Below are 19,515 nucleotides of genomic sequence, written 5' to 3' on the forward strand. Positions count from 1 at the left end.
TTATCATTGTACTATTTCTCTAGAACTAAACAGCCAGGTTATCTATCCCTTATCAGCACTGCCTCTTTGTCCCACCTAGGCCAGCCTGGAATTTCTCCATACTGTAGAGCTAAAACAAGTTGAGAAGGAAGAACACATGCTGTACTTCCATGTCACACTTCTCCTGTTCAGGTGAAAATGGCCTGTTCCAGGAAAACCTACCCTTGTTTTGCACTGCAACTTTCTTCTCCTTTTGAATGTGTGATTTAAATAAGGGCAAAGGGAAGAAACACATTCTATCTACTATTGCACTTCACTGAAATAAGAGCTATTTCGGCCTTTGGATAACTCTAGTATTCAAATGAAAAATTAAAATGAGCAGAGGTGCTAGTGTTTCTTCTGTGCCCAGAACAAAACAAATCACAGCAAAGAGAGAATGTTCTGTGTAAGATGCCACACACACAAATCTAACACTTTGGCCATCAGTAAAGTCAGAGTACTTTATTTATTTTTAGAATTTATATCCTGCCCTTCATCCTAGGGCCTCAGGGTAGGTTACAACAATAAATATATAAAACCATAGACAGTAAAGCAATAAAAAACTATCAACGCTAATAAAATGAAAGCAATTTGTCAACACCTGGGATTTAGGCGCCCCCCCCCCAACATCAAAATTCCTGTTGGAAAGGGTGGGGCTTCAGTTGGCATCTATAGCTGAACAGTGTTGGGAGCCTTGGGAAGCCTTCACCAACCTGATGCCCTCCAGCTAGGGCTGGTGGGAGCTGGTAGTCTGGAAGGCACCAGGCTGGAGAAGGCTACTCTGGGGGGGGGGTGTATCCATAGACAGGGAGCTATTGACTGTGGAGGCTTTCTGCACAAGGATGGAGTGTGTAATCTTCACAGCTGTCATGTTGCACTAATGATGGCAGAGCATTCATGTGGGGAAGCAGGTCAGTACTCCAATTCTTGGCCAACTTCAGGAGAAACCAAACAGAAAGCTAAGGTTTGGAGGAAGGTAGAAGATCCATGTTTTATCCTGGCAAAAGGTGTTTAAACCCTTTCTCTGATAAAATCACACACACACATACACACAAGCTGCTAAGAGGAGTATCATCTGATATGCTGGGAGGTCCAGGAGGAACATCACTGTGACCAGACTGGAACTTATGGTACTTCCACATGAGAGTTTATTGCGGGCTCAGTGCGGCTCATGAATGCAGGACTTTTGCTGTGTCAACACATCATGTTCATTAAAACACCATCCCATATCTTTGTTCCCTGTTTAATCCGGATTTGCCATGTCCGTAAAAATCCAACATGTACAAACAAAAAACTAACACAGGAAATGATACATCCAACTTAAAAGGGGAGCAAACAGGTGAGATGACATTTTGATGAGCGTGATATTGTGTAGGCACTGCAGAAAAGTTGCATGCACCAACAACACCAAGTCCACAATAAACTGCCATGTGGAAATGCCCTTAGTTACATGTACTGCCTTTATTAACCAATGAAACAAATGTGCGGGATTATAAAAAGGAGCTATGTACCTGTCTGTTCAAAACCTTCCACAAAATTAAGTCAGCCTGCAAATCTGATGAGATATGGATTCAATAATCTTTAAAAAGCAGCACATTTCTTTGCTAACATCTGGCAAATCTACATGTGAATATAAAGAATTTTAACATTGTTCTATATTCTCACCTGTTTTTATCTATGTTGTCTAAGGGCCAGATTCAACTAACAGTTGGCATTAGTGGAAGACCTCAAAAAGCTTCTGCTAGCACAGTACAGTGGTACCTCTGGTTACGTACTTAATTTGTTCCGGAGGTCCGTTCTTAACCTGAAACTGTTCTTAACCTGAAGCACCACATTAGCTAGTGGGACCTCCTACTGCCACTGCGCTGCCAGAGCACGATTTCTGTTCTTATCCTGAAGCAAAGTTCTTAACCTGAAGCGTTATTTCTGGGTTAGTGGAGTATGTAACCTGAAGCGTATGTAACCTGAGGTACCACTGTAGGGCTTACCCCTCACCCCCAGTTGGCTGGGGGGGGGGTTGCATTGGGAGAGACCACCAGAACAGTGAACAGGGGGAGGAAGGGGGCAATTGTTTAACCAGGCAAGCAGAAATGTTTGCAGTGATGGATCATTTGCAACAGCACAATGTTGAATTTCTCCCACAGCTTTTTATATGGTGTTGTTCAGTTTCCGCAGGTTCACGAGGTCAAACAGTGTTACAGCAGCCGTTCAAGCAGACATGGATTTCCATGAGAACTTTGAAATGTCTATGGACCCTCAAGAAGATAGTTATCCTGGGCAAATATCAAGACAGTACTCTCGAGATGCCAGCACTTCCACTGTAAGCATACAGGGCTCTGGAAACCATTATCACGCATGTGCAGTGGACGATGACTTTGATGGAGATTTTGATCCTTCCATTTTACCTCCTCCGGATCCCTGGATTGACTCTATAACAGAAGATCCAATTGAAGCTGTTCAAAGGTCAGTGTGTCACAGAGATGGACACTGGTTCTTGAAGCTTCTTCAAGCAGAGAGAGAGCGTATGGAAGGTTGGTGCCAACAAATGGAGAGCGAAGAACAAGAAAATCACCTGCCTGAAGAAAGTAAGTAGTTCAAATACCGATATACAAAGAGACATTTATTCTGCCATTTCCCCCCATCTAAGTCTATCATAGGGGTAAAGAATATGTGGCCCTCTAAGTTGTTGCTAGACTCCAGCTCCCACCAGACCCATTCAGCCAATGGCCAGGGATTATGAGAGTTATAGCTGGAAAACATCTGGAGGGCAGAGCATTCACATCCCTGGTCTAATGATTTGAATGTCAAAAACTTTTAATTCCCAGATATTCCTTATGGCTGCTGAAAACAACTGGGCATCAGCTTCATATATTTTCTGATTTCACATCTGTAACCAATCATGCAAATAATCTGAGGATTCATCTAGGTCAGGCATAGGCAACCTTCGGCTCTCCAGATGTTTTGGCTTACAACTCCCATGATCCCTAGCTAACAGGACCAGTGGTCAGGGATGATGGGAATTGTAGTCCGAAACATCTGGAGAGCCGAAGGTTGCTGACCCCTGATCTAGGTTGTTGCTACACTCCAAGACTTGCAGTCTTGTCAAGAAGACCATATATAAATTGGAGAAAGTCCCCCTAAAATTATATTACGATGGTTATGAAATACAACATTGGGATTGGTTGCCTCTAAGTAGGTGGAAAATACAGAACAATGACTTCAAATACTGTGTGTGTGTGTGTGTGTGTGTGTGTGTGTGTGTGAGAGAGAGAGAGAGAGAGAGAGAGAGAAGACTTGTGAACATTTAAACCTGCCAGCAAATAAAAACCCAACGTCCATGCCATCACTGCTATGAATGCCCAGTTCTCAGTCACCTAATATGCATTGGCAGAGACACATGAAGAAGAGTCACTCCAGATGATGATTAAAAATTTCTATCCCATTGTATCCTGTATTTGGCATGCTAACGAAGTGGCAAATAACACCACAATGGCAGAAGTTCCAGTATGGGCAGGCTCATACCCCAGAGAGCCACTGACAGTCAGTGTACATTAGCGATGATACCAATGTGGTACCCTCAAAATGTTGCCGGTCATCCTTGCTGACCATTAGCCATGCTGGCTGAAGCTCATGGGAGCTGGGCTCCAACAGTATCTGCCAGGTACCTTGGCTACCACTGGCATAGACCATGGAGCTGGATAGACGTTGAAGAGCTGCTTCCAAACAGTGTAGAGCAGGGGTAGGCAAACTAAGGCCCATGGGCCGGATGCGGCCCAATCGCCTTCTCAATCCAGCCCGCAGATGGTCTGGGAATCAGCATGTTTTTACATGAGTAGAATGTGTCCTTTTATTTAAAATGCATCTCTGGGTTATTTGTGGTGCCTGCCTGGTGTTTTTACATGAGTAGAATATGTGTTTTTATTTAAAATGCACCTCTGGGTTATCTGTGGGGCATAGTCCGGCCCACCACATGGTCTGAGGGATGGTGGACCGGCCCACGGCTGAAAATGTTTGCTGACCCCTGGTGTAAAGAATGCTGAGCTTGGTGGAACAATAGTCTGAATTGGTATACAGTGGTACCTTGGTTCTCAAACTTAAGCCATTCCAGGAGTCTGTTCAACTCTTGAAACAGTTAGAAAATCAAGGTGTGGCTTCCGATTGGCTTCAGGAACTTCCTGCACTCAATCAGAAGCTGTGTCAGACATTCGGCTTCTGAGAAGTGTTCGCAAACTGGAACACTTCCAGGTTTGTGGCATTTGGGAACTGGTTTGTTCAACAACTAAGCCATTTGGGAACCAAGGTACCACTGTAATTATACACTGCCGCAGGTTCATATGAGAAGTGGTAGTCCTTGAGATACTCTAGCCTCAGGCCATACAGCTCACCATTTCAACTCCCTATCTACTTAATAATTATTATGGTAACCAATTCCTTTCTCAAGGAAGCTGTAGGATTACGGATGCTTGCCACAAGCACATCATTTTGAAAGGGCAGCTAAATAAGAGTTTATGGTAAAGCCCAGCACTGACAGCTGAAATGTCTGTTGCTTTAAACTTTAGCAGCATGTGCAATTGCCATACAAATTATGCTGAAGTTGTGGAGAGTTGTTAGTGGGCCCACAAATGATTTTCACAGCTTCAGAATGTTTGCAGGTTTAACTAGTCAGATAATAAACTAATGAGAAATCTGCAGAGAGAGGCTGAAGTTTCCTCAACATCCTGGCAGCTGAGAGAACAGTTGCTCCCCTGCTCCTAAAAGTAAGATGATACAAGCTTTACTCAGACAATGCTCCCTTGTCTAGAACAGCTGTCTGGAGGAGAAGTCTCAGGGCTGCTTGACAGAGGCTTGTATGTTACATAGACACGTTTGGTATTATCTAACCGAGAACGACACTGTCAGATGGGACTGAATGTTTCTAGTTAGGAATGCAATTTGCTGCTGCACATAAAAACAAGCTAGACCTGTCAGTGGCTTCAGGCTGAGACAGTAACAGCAGGAGATATTTCTTTAGCTAATTATGCACGAATTGTATTATATTAAAATTTGCTGGTTTCCTCCAAATTCACTTATCTGTAACAGGAGCAGTAAGCAAATTAAAGCCAGGTCTTTCTGCACAAACAATATGAACGCAGATCGTTCTGTTAAGATCAAAACTGCAACATCTGTTCATGAACACAAATCTACCGCCTGGGATTTGTGTGCATGCAAGAGTGTGAACCTTTGCAAATGATTGAATTAAAAGAAGGGATCTGTTCTTGATACAAGGGCATGTGCACAGAGTGACAGGAGCTGCACACACATTTAAAAGCTGAAACCACTCTAATCGTCCGTTTGGTACAGAAGGGGGAGCAGGAGAGAAAGAGAGCTGAAAGTAGCATCCTGAGCAGCTGATTGTCAGGATTTCAGCTTTGTGTAAAGGTGTACACACAGCCACACTGTTGGACTGGAAAGGAGAACTTCACACTAGTATATTTCCAACATGGAAGCCTGCCTCTTTGCTTAAGTTGCCCGTAGCTGGGGCACTTTTTAATAGGTATACATTTTTCTTCCATCCCCTGCCCTACAAATGAATTTAAGGATACCACCTAATTGGTACATTTCTGATTGCTCACCTGGTGTCCTCTAGCTAGAGAGATTACAGATTAGTTAGCTAGCTAGCATAGAAATTTGCTGCAACTTTGCTACCTACTTAGGGGTGGAGCTTTGTATACTTTTGTTTTTGCATGTCATATCTGTTTAACATATTTATAGCAACTAATACATTAACTTTGTATTTAATTCACACTTGTTGCCATTTAATTTTTTAACAGTAGTAGTGCATTATATTTTTATACATCAACTTTTACGTGTTGAGAAATTAGTAATACTGCTCTCTTCCTGCTTCTTTTGATTTACCCTGATACCCTTTTTTGACCAGGCACAACCCAAGCTAATTAAGTCCTCTTAAATTACTTGAATCTTGCAAGATTTGCACCTTCCACTATGCACAGCAGCTTCCATTTCTCTCCCATGATTACTCTTAGCTCTTTCCTGTTGGATGGTTCCTTAATACACAGCCCAGTTGGGACTTTATTCCTATCCCCTGCTGGTGCAAAATACACATTTTAAGAGCGGATGGAGACATGGCCAAATCTGTGAGTGGCCATTTTAGTAATGGAGAGAAGAGGGAGATACGGTTTTGGGAGATGGCCAGGTGATTGCATGGGAAGTAACTTCAACCATGTTCCAGTTGTTCTCTCTTCCAGACCATCCTTCAACGCACAAAGCATAGGTTCTGTTTTCTTTGATGGGTGGAATGATAGTGATCTGGGCATGGAACATCTGTGATGGGACCTGATAGGGTTACAGAACCCCAGATATGCTGAAAGGGTATAAGACAATTAAAATTGTACAGTTGTACCTCGTGTTACGAACGCTGCGTGTTATGTTCGTCACGGGTTACGAACCCGCCAAACCTGGAAGTACCGGAACGGGTTACTTCCGGGTTCGGTGGTTTGCCCATGCGCACTGCTTCAGGGTGCAGACCTTTCAGGTTATGAACAGGGCTCCTGGAATGGATCCTGTTTGTAACCAGAGGTACCACTGTACACCCCAGGAGAAAGATGGAGGTAATTGGTTTCTTGATGGCCCTTGCGGGTTTGCCTGTTGTCTTGGCAGGCACTTCTGTTGAAGCTCTGCTTGATCTGTAGAATGGAGAAATGTCCCAGTCAGTCTGACCAAGTGCAGGCTAGAATCCCTTTGGAGGCCTATTGCATGGATATGATGGTTGGTGAAGAAATGGCCCTTCCTGACCACCAGAGGCATCCAGTGGAGTTTTTTTTTGGGGGGGGGTAAAATACTTGCTATATGTTAGCCTGTGAGATTGTAATGAAGATGATTTGATAGCTCATTGTGACAACTTAACATTTTAGATGGCTGCTGGGTAGGAGGGCGGACTGACCTAAGTGGTTATGGGTGAGACCTCTTCTGTTACTGTTGGTAGTTTTTAAATTCTCCCTTAAACCTTAAATATCCCTTAAATATTGGATAATTACCAGTGTCCATCCTGAGCCACACTGCTTGAGGATGTAGTGGCATCTCAAGTTCTAGTTGTTCCTGGATGAGACAGATTATTTCGATCCATTTCAGTGTTACCAGACCTGGTTATGCAATGAAGACTGCTCTGGTTCACTTGGGAGTATGATCTACACTGGGAACAGAAAGAGAAGCACATCCCTCAAAAGAGTGGGGGGGGGGAGCTATAGCTCAGTGATAAATCACTGCATGCCAAAAGCCCCAAGTTCATTCCATGGCATCTCCAGGTAAGGCAGGGAAAGACTCCTGTCTGAAATCATGCAGAACTACTCTCTGTAAGGCAATTTAAACCAAGGATTTCCTAATGGCTCCCTGGGCTTCATTGGGAGGAAGAGTGGGATATAGTCTGGATGGATGGATAAATAAAACAGTAGGTTTGCAGTTGGATCACCCATAATTTCTGACTCCCAGTTGTTTAACAACAGCAACAAGTACGGTTGTTTGTGGGTTTGTTTGTTTGTTTTTCCAAATTGAGCTGCTGAAGTGGGTGACCAGGAACTGATATTGTGTGTGTAATGACTGCAAGCAGAACAGTTCTGGTACTGGGTGGAGCGTGCACTCAGTGGTAAAGGTAAAAGGACCCCTGACCATTAGGTCCAGTCGCGGACGACTCTGGGATTGCGGCGCTCATCTTGCTTTATTGGCCGAGGGAGCTGGCGTCCAGCTTCTGGGTCATGTGGCCAGCATGACTAAGCCACTTCTGGCGAACCACAGCAGCGCACAGAAACGCCATTTATCTTCCCACCGGAGCAGTACCTATTTATCTACTTGAACTTTGAATGCTTTCGAACTGCTAGGTTGGCAGGAGCAGGGACCGAGCAACAGGAGCTCATCCCATTGCGGGGATTCGAACCGCTGACCTTCTGATCGGCAAGCCCTAGACTCTGTGGTTTAGACCACAGCGCCACCCGCGTCCCTCACTCAATGGTATACCTTGTGCCTTTAATCTTAAGTGTAAATCCACCCCTCTTTCTACTTTGCATTTGACTTCAGGGTTCCAGGGGAAAGCACAGCTGATCCCTCAAGCTTGAAGATCAGCCACACCAAGTTTAGACAATACTCATCCAGTTGGGCCAATGGTCTAACTCAGTAATAAGGCAGCTTCCTCTGTAAAGAACAGCCTCAGCATTCATCTCAAAATCAGCTGGGATGTTGTCATAAACCAGTCACTGATCAAGGCATTCTTTCTCTTCTCCCACTCTCTCTATGGTTTTGGAATAGATTGTTCTAATCAAGATTATTCAGTTATTCTTCAGTGAAGTATAACCAACGCTGCACCACCAAACAATGCCTTCTCAAGCAACTTGTCTGACCGTTATGAACACCAGAGCAATTTTTGTTTTATGCAAAAACTCTCTCCTGAGGCAAAGTTGAGAGACAGCCTCCTTCCAGTTCCCCCGTTATCCTGCCTTTCAGTCCTTGAGATGCCTTGTGAAGTGTCAGATGGCCCAGCTCCAGCTGAGGCAGCTGTTCTGAAGTAGAAGCAGTGGGAAGAGTTTTCATAACAATGGGAACCACATGAAAGCTCTCAGAATAACTCCTCCCCACTATTGAAGGCTCTTTTCAGTTGAGTGGTTTGCGCATTAGGATGAATAAAGGACTAGACACACCAAGGGGTACATTTTCAGCACAGTGCACAGGGAATTAGACACGCAAGCCTTACAAACAATAATAGTAGTGTGTAGAATACCCTGAGTGGCACAGTGGATGTATTCCACTTAAATCTTGCAGTTCACAGTTGTCCAAAGCAAGGGAGCAAACTGAAAAGGTCGGTCTCTTCTTGCATGTTCCTGAGGATGGACTGTAACAGAGCTCCCTACTCATGCTTCACACATTTAATGTTCAGTGTTTACTGAAATTGCCCCCCAGCAGCTGATCTTTGCTACACTGGGCTAAGAATGTGCTTTAGATTTATGCTTGCATATTTAGTCTGACTAAAAGTACAGCCTAGCTTTGCTCTCTATATTGTGCTCTTTGTTGTTCTATCTATTGCAAGGGAATACAAGAGTTTTCTATATTTGCAGCCCTGTGTCATATTTCAGCTTAGAGACTTGGGGTTAGGCGGCACTGGGTATGGACCCAGAAAATGTGGGGTACATATTTTGGGGTAAAAGCAGCCCCTAAAATTTTGCCACTGTAAACAGCTGTAGCTGATGCAGTCAAAGGGTTGTGCCCCAGGATCTCTCTTGATGTCACAGGGTACCCTGAAGCCCATCTATTGAATTGCATGCCACAGTTGCCAGCACAAGAGTGAAATCCTCTAACTCCATCCCAGCATCTGTAGCAATTTTGCTAGGCCTTCTTTCTCTTCCACTGCAATCTACCTCTTACCAAAGGTGTGGTGGAACACCCCAAAAATACACTGCCTCAAGGGTTCTCCTGGAATCCTTGCACAGGCCTCTCAGCCCTAAGTACAGGTGTCTTTGTGATTTCTTTCAAACCCAGTGGTGTACTGATATGTTTTGAAGTTCAGGAGCTCATCCTGACAGCCACCTATCCAATGAAAATCCATAGCAATGTATCCAAGCAGAGTTCAAAAGATGCAAGTAGCTGTGCTGATCCATTATATATATCCACTTCCAGAAGAGCAGCAGTATATAGCATAAAATCCTTTTTATTAGGATCAGCATAGCTGCAATACTATGTACAGTTAGCAGAGAATAAGTTCCATTTATTTTAGTGGTGCTCCCTTCTAAGTTCAATTTGTAAAATACATCAAGCTTTAACAAAAGTTACTCAGCCAGCTGAAATGCAAACTTTAGGTTATAATTAAAAATTAAAAACAATCTTGCGAAGAAGTATTAGGATTTAAGCTGCTAGCATGCAGCAGGAGCCCCATCAGCTCTCCTGGTTTTCCACCAAGTGGCACCATTGATTCTGTGCTGAGAAAAATCCTAGACCTGTATTTCCCCATGTTCCACCCCTACTAAACCAGTGCTTAAATGTGGGGGGGGGGGGTTAAAAGCCTTTTCTCATGTTCTCTTTTCTTTTCAAGTTCTAGGTAAAATTCAAGCAGCCGTTGGCAGTGCACAGCTTCTCATGGCTCAGAAATTTTATCAGTTCAGAGAACTGTGTGAAGAAAATCTGGTATGTAACATGTATTATGGGCACCATTTCACCACCTTAACTAGATCCAGACATTGACACTATGTACAAACAAAGAGATGGAAGGGTTTCCTACAGCTTGTATGTGTAATTTGATTAGAGCGCACGGCTTTCTTGTTGTTATCATTGGCTTTTTAACTTACACAGCGTTCTGCAGCCATGCTTTTCTTTGCTACCATGAAGCCTAGGGACCCACTTTAATAACAACATGAGATTTTCCTTCCATAAAATTTGCCACTTTACACCCTCAAGAGTTTTCTTAAGTGACATTAATAACACCTTTTACTCTGTGTTCCCAAGTGACATTAGTTGTGTCTCACAGCATTTCTGTGAGCAGTTGACAATATACATGATGCAACATACCATGCAACAGAAATTCATTTGATTGAGGGCATGACTAAAAGAAAAGTCTACATTTAAAGCTTGATGGTACTGTTTGGGCTGCAGATGGATTGCAGCAGAACATAAAACAACTGAATTGTGTCAGGAGTTAGGGGAACACTGCTATGTGAATGCAAAATCCAAGACCCTTGATAGAATAGTGGTAGTTGGTTAGCCTTTTTGGCTTTGCACTCTAGTGAAAATAGAATTCTTATTTCTTTTTTTTGGGGGGGGGAGCATAATCCTACTCAGCCAGCACACAAATTTAAAGGAACAAAGCAGGTTTACTTAAGGCAAGCCATAGCCATTTCCTCCCCCATCATGGTGCCTGAGCACCAGGCGCCATGGTTCTCTACCTAGTCTCCATTGCCACCAGAACATTCTTCCCAAAGCAAGATACTCTCACCATCACTGCTGCCATTTTTAGCCAATTAAAACACAATTCATGACTATCTAAAGTGATATGACGATGCTTTAAATGTATAGTGCAGATAGAGCCTTTTTCGACAAACTTAACAGATGGTTATAATATTGGCAAGTGGAGACCCAGACACAATTAACAATATATTATAAATAAGTACAAAACCGTTGCTGAATCACAGCAGTAGAACAATGAAACACCAACATGGGAGCATGTGCAAAAATCACATTAGTGAAAAGCCAAATGAAGTATGGGTTTTTTTTTAGTTTTTGAACACTACAACTGAATGGGCCAACAGTACATCCATTGGGAGGATGTTGCAGGGCCAACTGATGAGAAGGCCCTGTCCCTAGTACCTGGCAGTCAAATTGATCTTAAAGATGGACCAAATGAGCAGGGCCTATGATGCTGATCTGAAAGCACAGACAGGTTTGTTTCGGGTGCAGGTACTACCTTCAATGGTAAAAAGCAGCATTTTATAAACAGGCTTGTAAGTAGTATGGGGGGACGTGGGTGGCGCTGTGGGTTAAACCACTGAGCCTAGGGCTTGCCGATCAGAAGGTTGCCGGTTTGAATCCCCGTGATGGGGTGAGCTCCCATTGCTTGGTCCATAGCTGTCAACTTCCCCCTTTTTTAAGGGAAATTCCCTTATTCTGAATAGGATTCCTCGCAAGAAAAGGGAAAAGTTGACAGCTATGGCTTGGTCCCAGCTCCTGCCCACCTAGCAGTTCGAAAGCACATCAAAGTGCAAGTAGATAAATAGGTACCGCTCCGGCGGGAAGGTAAACGGCGTTTCCGTGCACTGTTCTGGTTCGCCAGAAGCGGCTTAGTCATGCTGCCCACATGACCTGGAAGCTGTATGCTGGCTCCCTTGGCCAGTAACACAAGATGAGCACCGCAACCCCAGAGTCAGACACAACTGGACCTAATGGTCAGGGGTCCCTTTACCTTTACCTTTAAGTAGTACAATTAGTAGAGATTTGGTGTAATATGATTTGACCATCTGGCCCCCAAATAGCACATAAGCAGCCACATTCTGTGCCAGCTGAAGTTTCTGGGTCATTTTAAAAAGGAGCTAGTAATGCATGACTGAGGCTAGGGCAATAGAAATATGTTTTTTTTTTTAAAAAAATGTCCAGTAGCACCTTAAAGACCAACTTAGTTTGTTCTTGGTATGAAGCTAGGGCAAAATACAGAAACATTACATATACAGTCATACCTTGGTTTTCGAACAGCTTAGTTCTCGAACGTTTTGGTTCCCGAATGCCGCAAACCCGGAAGTTACTGTTCCAGTTTGCGAACAATTTTTGTAAACCAAACGTCCCACGGGGCTTCCATGGCTTCCCATTGGCTGCAGGAGCTTCAGAATCAGAAGCTGCACTTCGGTTTCCGAACGTTTTGGAAGTCAAATGGACTTACAAAACAGATTCCGTTTGACTTCCAAGGTACGACTGTAGATTTAAAAAACACAGGTTAACAATCAGCAAGCATATCCATCACACTGTTAGTGAAACAGTAAAGACAACTATAACTTATTATGAATCAAACAATACCCTCCGTTATAGAATTCACTTTGAAGACAGAGTGACTCACAAGCCTTCTTTACTAAACTGCATCTAGGATAATCTGAAATCCTAACAAACTTTAAACACTGTGGCTATCTCAGTGAAATGTACAGTTTAGTTAGCATAATTAGCCAATCTCACTAAACCAGGTGAGTCAGAGATAGCAGCTCAGAGTCATTAGACAAATATAAAAAGTCATACTCCAATGGGCTCTTTCAAGTTTTTCCCCACCCCCAAAATTGAACAAAATATTTTCTTTCATGCTTTCTTTCTTCTTTTCTGTTGCACAGAATCCCAATGCTCATCCGAGACCAGCCTCCCAGGATTTAGCAGGGTTTTGGGATATGCTGCAGTTGTCCATAGAAAATATTAGTATGAAATTTGATGAACTTCATCAGTTAAAGGCCAATAATTGGAAACAGATGGATCCACATGACAAGAAGGTAGAACATTGTCGATTTTGTATGCTTCATTTAAAGCCCTGCACAAATACTGGACAGATTAAATAGGCCTCTGCATACGGCAGTGATGTTAAAAACATGAAATGGAGCTCATATCAGATTAATCTCATTGTAAAAGAAAAACAATGTTTACATAATAATCACCTGAGATATTTTCTGTAATATGTTTCAGGCATATTTTTCAGGCAAACTTGTTTCTGTGAATTGAATTACGGGAATGTGCTCATTTGTCTTATTATACTTAACGTATAATCATATTAGATAATCAATTGTTGGAAGGAACTGCCTCATATACTGATTCTTAAATTTTAAATAAATACTATAGACAGTACGTAGTACTGCCTAGCCTAAGACTTCTGTTTACTAATGCACTCTGAAATGTGTCAGCAAGTAAACTAGGGAAGTTCTGTAATCACTGCTGGCTTTATCACCAGTTCCCATTCCCAGGGATAAATGTATGGGTATTCTCAAAGTGGACCATCATAAAAGTTACATGGTAAACCTCTCATGTCATTGATCTAGTTTGTTTACCTCGAGGGAGACCTCATAACTGGGTTCACCTTACTTAATTCAACTCAATCTAGTTCTGAAACATTAAACAGAATGGTAAATGAAGGTTCTGCTGTGTTTCCTAGAATAAGTTGGGCTTTATTTTTTTATTGTGCTTCGGCACTTTGCTTTGTTTTTATTCGTTTGTTTTCAAGAGAAGACATTGGTCAAAAATCTATTATTGCCATGCGCTAGAAGCACTTAAAAGCTGGGCATCGTCCCATCAAATTTACATTGGCATCAGTGAAAGAGGAACAAATTTAATTAGTTAATATAAAATAGAAATATTCAGATGATGCAACAAAAGTAGTGATGTGGGCAGAGGTAGAGGAGAAATAGAAGAACTTCTGTGTGAAAAAAATGTTGCTTCTTACCCCGCAAAGCCCAAAATGGGGAGGGAAGGACATTTTGGAAAGAACTGAATCTCTTTCCTAAAATACTTTCTTCCACAATAAGGCATAAAATAATGTAATATTTAAATAAAATATCTAATACACTCTTGCCCTTATAGCCATAATAATATTAGCTTATCCACAAAATTAAGGCAGAGGCAAACATATGAAACAGTTGATAAGCTTATTTCAATGTGTTCAAAACTTTCTTTTCAAAAGTATATGACCAGCAAATAGCAATTCAGAACTGGGAGCTGTGGGTTCTTCTAGGAAAAAAACCACAACTGTCTAACTGAGAACAAGTTCTGTATATTTGCATTTAGACAAGAAAATGTAGTGGGGTTCAGTTTCACACATTCTAAACAAGTTCTGGAAGAGGAAGGACAATTTGCTCACCCTCTATTTGTAAAAGGCATTTGAAGCTGCTCTTAATTATCTTCAGTTAGTGAAGTGCAAGTAGATAAATAGGTACCACTCCGGCAAGAAGGTAAGCGGCGTTTCCGTGCGCTGCTCTGGTTCGCCAGAAGCGGCTTAGTCATGCTGGCCACATGACCCGGAAGCTGTCTGTGGACAAATGCCGGCTCCCTCGGCCTACAGAGCGAGAAGAGCAGCGCAACCCCAGAGTCGTCCAAGACTGGACCTAACGGTCAGGGATCCCTTTACCTTTACCTAGACTCCCACCGGTTTTGTCTGCAGTTACTTCATCTTATGTCTGTTCTTTTTGAAAACAAAGTTGGTGTCATTAGTATAGCATTCAGGTATGTTCACATATTATTATTGAAGGATATTCATTATTGCCATCAAATAAACACTGCAAACATTTTAGTTTTCCTCTCAGAACTGGGATTTTCCCTCAGAAACTCAATATTAAAATGAACATTTATCTGTGTTTCTAGGAAAAAAATATTAGTAAAGAATGGGAGAAGGAGCATGATATCCATATACATAACAGGCAGGCTCAGATTTTTACACCTCATGCAGGAACCTTTCTGCTGTTTTGTGGTTGGCTAACATCATGCTGCGTTTTTAAGACAAATAATGCTGAACCCTTACAGATGCAGAATAGGAGAAAGAAAGATGCTAGCTAGTTTTGATTTCATTGGGGGAAAGTCAGGTTTTATAAGAGAACCCTTCAAAAAAAAGTAGTTACTCATTGAAATGATAGTATTAACTGCAAGTGGTTACCAGTATTTCTTTCATAAACTAAGATAAACTAAGATAGAGGCAAACAATTGCCTCTATGAGTTCCTTACAGCACAACCATTGAGACATCAACTCAGAAGCCCCATTGAGCTTAGTGTTCCTACCATACCAAATACTTGTCATTAGAAGCCAAGATAACACATTAGGCAAAAGGTACCGGTACTTATTGACAGTATTAAGAAAATGATTGTTTTAATGATAAGCTCCCTAAAAGGAGGCTGTTTCTGCAACCTGTAATGGGGGCAGGGGGAGGTTCTGTGGTACACAGTAACCATAGTGTTGGCAGGTTAATGCTTAGGATCTTAAATTAAAACAGTGGTTCATTTTCTGCATTTAAAAGACAGATGGGCAACACTTGTGAGTTCATTTTGTATTTGTGCTTGTTATCCTTCATCCACTTCCTAAGCTTGGGTAAAGAACATAGATCAGTTTTTGCATGCCAAACAAATGGAATGTTCTGAACAAATTAAGTTCAATTAAAATGACCTTACAACGTAAGCAACTGAAGCTGTTTTGATCAACAATGGTAAAGTTAAAAGCTAGGATGAACTTCATGTAGTGTAATGGAATGAATAATCCCTTCTTTAAGAAAGCATGAGCAAGATGGAAGGCCATGCAGTTTAAAAATTAGGGGCTGCAGACATGCACTTTGTATTGTAGAGCCCTGCAAGTTTAGATGTAACATACATTTTTCTTTGAAAATATCCATCTCTGAATTTATATATATATATGTGTGTATATATGTATATATAGCATGTGTATATATACACCTTTTTTTCCTTGTTAACCTTGTTTGGATGCCAAAGTAATGACTAATGTATGCTTTCAGAATACCTTTTAAGTAATCCCCACTAACTCTTGAGTTTGTAATTAAATTGTTTACTTATGGTGCTAATTCAGCACAATGCTACACTTTCAGAAGCACTTTTATAGCAATACCCAAAGAGTGTATCATGTTACCAGGGTCAGCTGCCACTAAGCACATGCTCTCTTTTTTTTTTCTTCCTTTTTTAAAATTCTTGCTGTGATAACTAATATCAGGCTGCTAGTTCATATGATTGTGTGAAATATATCCATAAGTCCTCAGTGTTGTAAGCCCATTTAGTCTTGTGTATGTTTATTGTATATAAAGGGGGAGAGGGGACCTCATTATTTGTGTCTTTTCATACCTATTACACACTATTCTAATACGATGAGTTAATTTTATTAAGAATCCCAAGACTCTTTTATTAATTGTTGGGTGACATAAATTGCATCTAGTATCTTAAGATTGTATTGCTTTAAGCAGTGTTCCCAAGTCCTGCTTAAGATGCTCTCCTTTCTAGTCTCTGGTACCAGGAAGAGGAGTCTAGATTTCCCAGAGGGAACCACACACAATGTTTAGGCGATGGGAGCTTCAGCACCAAGTGTGTGTAGCTGACACACTGTACCCATGAAGAACTAGCACTGCTCTCAGTTCCTCCCTATTTTGCCTTAAGATTATGTTATTCTTTCAATAAAAAGTCAGTTCAATGAAGAAGAAAAAATGCAGATAAGAACTAACAAACTTTAGGTAAAAAAAAAAAGGTGTGTTCTAACTACTGACCTATCCTAGTTTGTTTTTTTTCCACACCCACCTCTTTTTTTTTTGTTTTGTTTTGTTTTCCCCCTGAGAAGCTGTATAATGTCATTAACCTTCTGCTTTGATCAGGAGAGAAGGGCCCCTCCTCCAGTGCCAAAGAAGCCATCGAAAGGTCAGGTGCCACTCATACGGGAACGCTCTTTGGAGAGCTCACAGCGTCAGGAGGCCCGGAAACGGCTGATGGCTGCCAAACGAGCTGCGTCTGTCCGTCAGAACTCAGCCACTGAAAGCGCCGAAAGCATTGAGATTTACATCCCCGAAGCCCAGACCAGGCTATGAAGGGATCCAACCAAGAGGACTCTTAATGGCAAGAAACATCTCTTGTATAATCTGCCCTCCTAGGTCCATGCTCAGAGACACCAATAAGTATTTGTATCCCCCTCTCCCTTTATCTCTCTCTTCTCTCCCAATGAAGTAACACTTCTGTGGCGTAGTTGTCAATCCTCCAAGAGATTTTTCGCTAATTCCCCTTGCTTTCTAAAGGTTTGCCCATGTCAGCCTAACGCTTTGTCACATGTACTGATGCTACCACCTTGCCTCATGTAAAGACTCCCACAGACACACAGTTGAAGTCACACACAAACACAACAAGCATACATGCACACACCTCTGTACAGTAGATACACCAATTAATTCATTCTTGGTCCTTAAAGCTAGTCTGTTATCTAGTGTACAGCAATATTCAATTATACAGTATTTTGGAAATTCAGTATTGCAGGGTAAACCTTTAGGATTCTGTTGTCTTCCTAATTAATGATGAAAGCAGATCTAGCTCAGAATCCCTTCTTGCTATTACCATTATTATTATTATTATTATTATTATTATTATTATTATTTTAAAAAAGATGGCACACATTATTTCATTCCTAAGAAATCATACCTTCTCACCTGACTGATCGGAAGGAGCTGGAGAGGTAGGTGTGCTGCAGTAAAAGTTGAAGTTAACCTTTCAGATGAAATGTAAGAGACCTGCAGCTGCACAAACTGCCAGATTTTTATTTCCTCAGTGTTGCTTTAGAATCCTTTTTTGGATCAGCAGAAGACTGTAAAATCAATCTTCCAAGGAAGGCAATAAAAGTGAAACTTAGATGCAAAGATGGGTGGAGGTTAAATTAAAGAAAACTTAGAACTAACTAGTAAAATTTATATGATTGTACTATATTGCCAACTCCTATGGTAATATATGAATTATATCAGGTTATAGAAGGGGAGCAAAAATAGCCTTTGGCCTTGTTGATGTCCAAGCCTTGACAAGACTTTCAGATCTTGCACATATACACATAGACATTTGCTGTTGAAATGCTGTAAATCAGTGTTCTTTAACCTTTGGTCCACAGATTGTGTTGGACTACAACTCTCATAATCCCCACTTAGCTTAGCCAATGGTCAGGGATGATGGGCATTACAGTCTAACAGCAACTGGGGCCCAAAGCTGAAAACACTGCTGTAAATGAAATTTGTATTTGTATGCTACGAATCAAACTGCTTACATATCAAACTGCTTACATTAGTTTCTTCTTTCAAATAGAAAATACTTAAATTCTGGAAAATCAAGGAATTGTTGCAACACATCAGATGGTGAACATCTCTTTATCTGTGGAGCATTCTTTTAAGAATGCGATCCATGCCTAATTGTAGGCACTTTGGAACCAAGGCTAGAAAGCAATTCCCAGAAACAGGAACAGAGTGCGGTGGGAACAACAGTGACCATGCCACTACCAACCATCATGCTAGCAGAGAGCATGAAGACCTGCCAGGCACCACAATGTTTTAAGGCTAGCATCCAATATCCTGCTAGGAGGAGTGGTGAAAACCAGATACGATATGAGTCCTGGCCATAAGGCAGCCTTTCTCAACCTTGGGTCCCCAGATGTTTTTGGCCTACAACTCCCATCATCCCTGACCACTGGTCCTGCTGCCTAGGGATGATGGGAGTTGTAGGCCAAAGACATCTGGGGACCCAAGGTTGAAAAAGGCTGCCATAAGGCATTATAGAGCTAGCTGATTATGCCCTTGTGGAGCTGGTGTGTTCAGATCTATTGACTCAAGTCAGTAGAACATGGATCTAGCCTGTACATAGTGCTCTCCCATGTGCCATGCTAAGAATCCTGGCCCATTTGGTCTTTGGAGCATCTTCCTTGGCACCCATACTGAACATTACCGTTAGTGGCCCTCACTTGTCACAAAACCAGGAGAGTTCTGCATTCTGCAAACAAGAGATGGTACGGTAACAAAGTACCCCAATTGACTTAATAATCTGTACTCTGCATCTTACCAGAGTTGGCTTTCAGTGCCCTTACCGTTAACACAATCCAACTGTGGAATCCTTGACTGCATGGTTGACATAACTGTATAGTTCACATTTCAAAACATGAGAATTTGCATTGGGGAAAAAGTTTTTTTTAAAATATACATGATCCTATCAGGATGTGTCACATTTCACAGTGTCCTGGTCAGGGGCTTTAATTTTATTCAAGAATTTGGGAGAGGTAATATGTTCTGGCAAGGAAAACTTTCATAAAACATTTATAAAGCCACTAGAGAATTTGCTACCTCTCAAAGCCATTGATATATCCAAGCTATATGTTTATAAACAGGGCACAAAATATCACTGCTATATTTTACAAGTAAAGGGCTAATAATTCAATATTTTAAAGACTTTAAACAGTAGGATGAAAAAATCCAGTGTATCTCATCACAGGAACCGATCGTGGAAAGTCTGACT

The 19,515-nt window shown here is 41.7% G+C and overlaps 1 protein-coding gene across 3 annotated transcripts in view; it reads left to right on the forward strand.

The window, feature by feature from the left end:
- Positions 1-17,231, forward strand: part of DLGAP1 (DLG associated protein 1) — a 131,704-nt gene extending 114,473 nt beyond the window's left edge. For 2 of the 3 annotated variants that reach the window (XM_033154969.1, XM_033154971.1), the window contains 4 exons: positions 2,185-2,603; positions 10,088-10,179; positions 12,855-13,007; positions 16,860-17,231. In XM_033154969.1, coding sequence (XP_033010860.1) covers positions 2,185-2,603; positions 10,088-10,179; positions 12,855-13,007; positions 16,860-17,069 — 874 coding nt within the window. In that variant the 3' untranslated portion in view covers positions 17,070-17,231. The remainder of the gene's footprint in view (positions 1-2,184; positions 2,604-10,087; positions 10,180-12,854; positions 13,008-16,859) is intronic. The other variant, XM_033154970.1, reaches the window with a different exon arrangement.
- Positions 17,232-19,515: the final 2,284 nt, after the last annotated feature.

Source organism: Lacerta agilis, chromosome 7 (genome assembly GCF_009819535.1).
Source record: "Lacerta agilis isolate rLacAgi1 chromosome 7, rLacAgi1.pri, whole genome shotgun sequence".
Lineage (NCBI taxonomy): Eukaryota > Metazoa > Chordata > Lepidosauria > Squamata > Lacertidae > Lacerta > Lacerta agilis.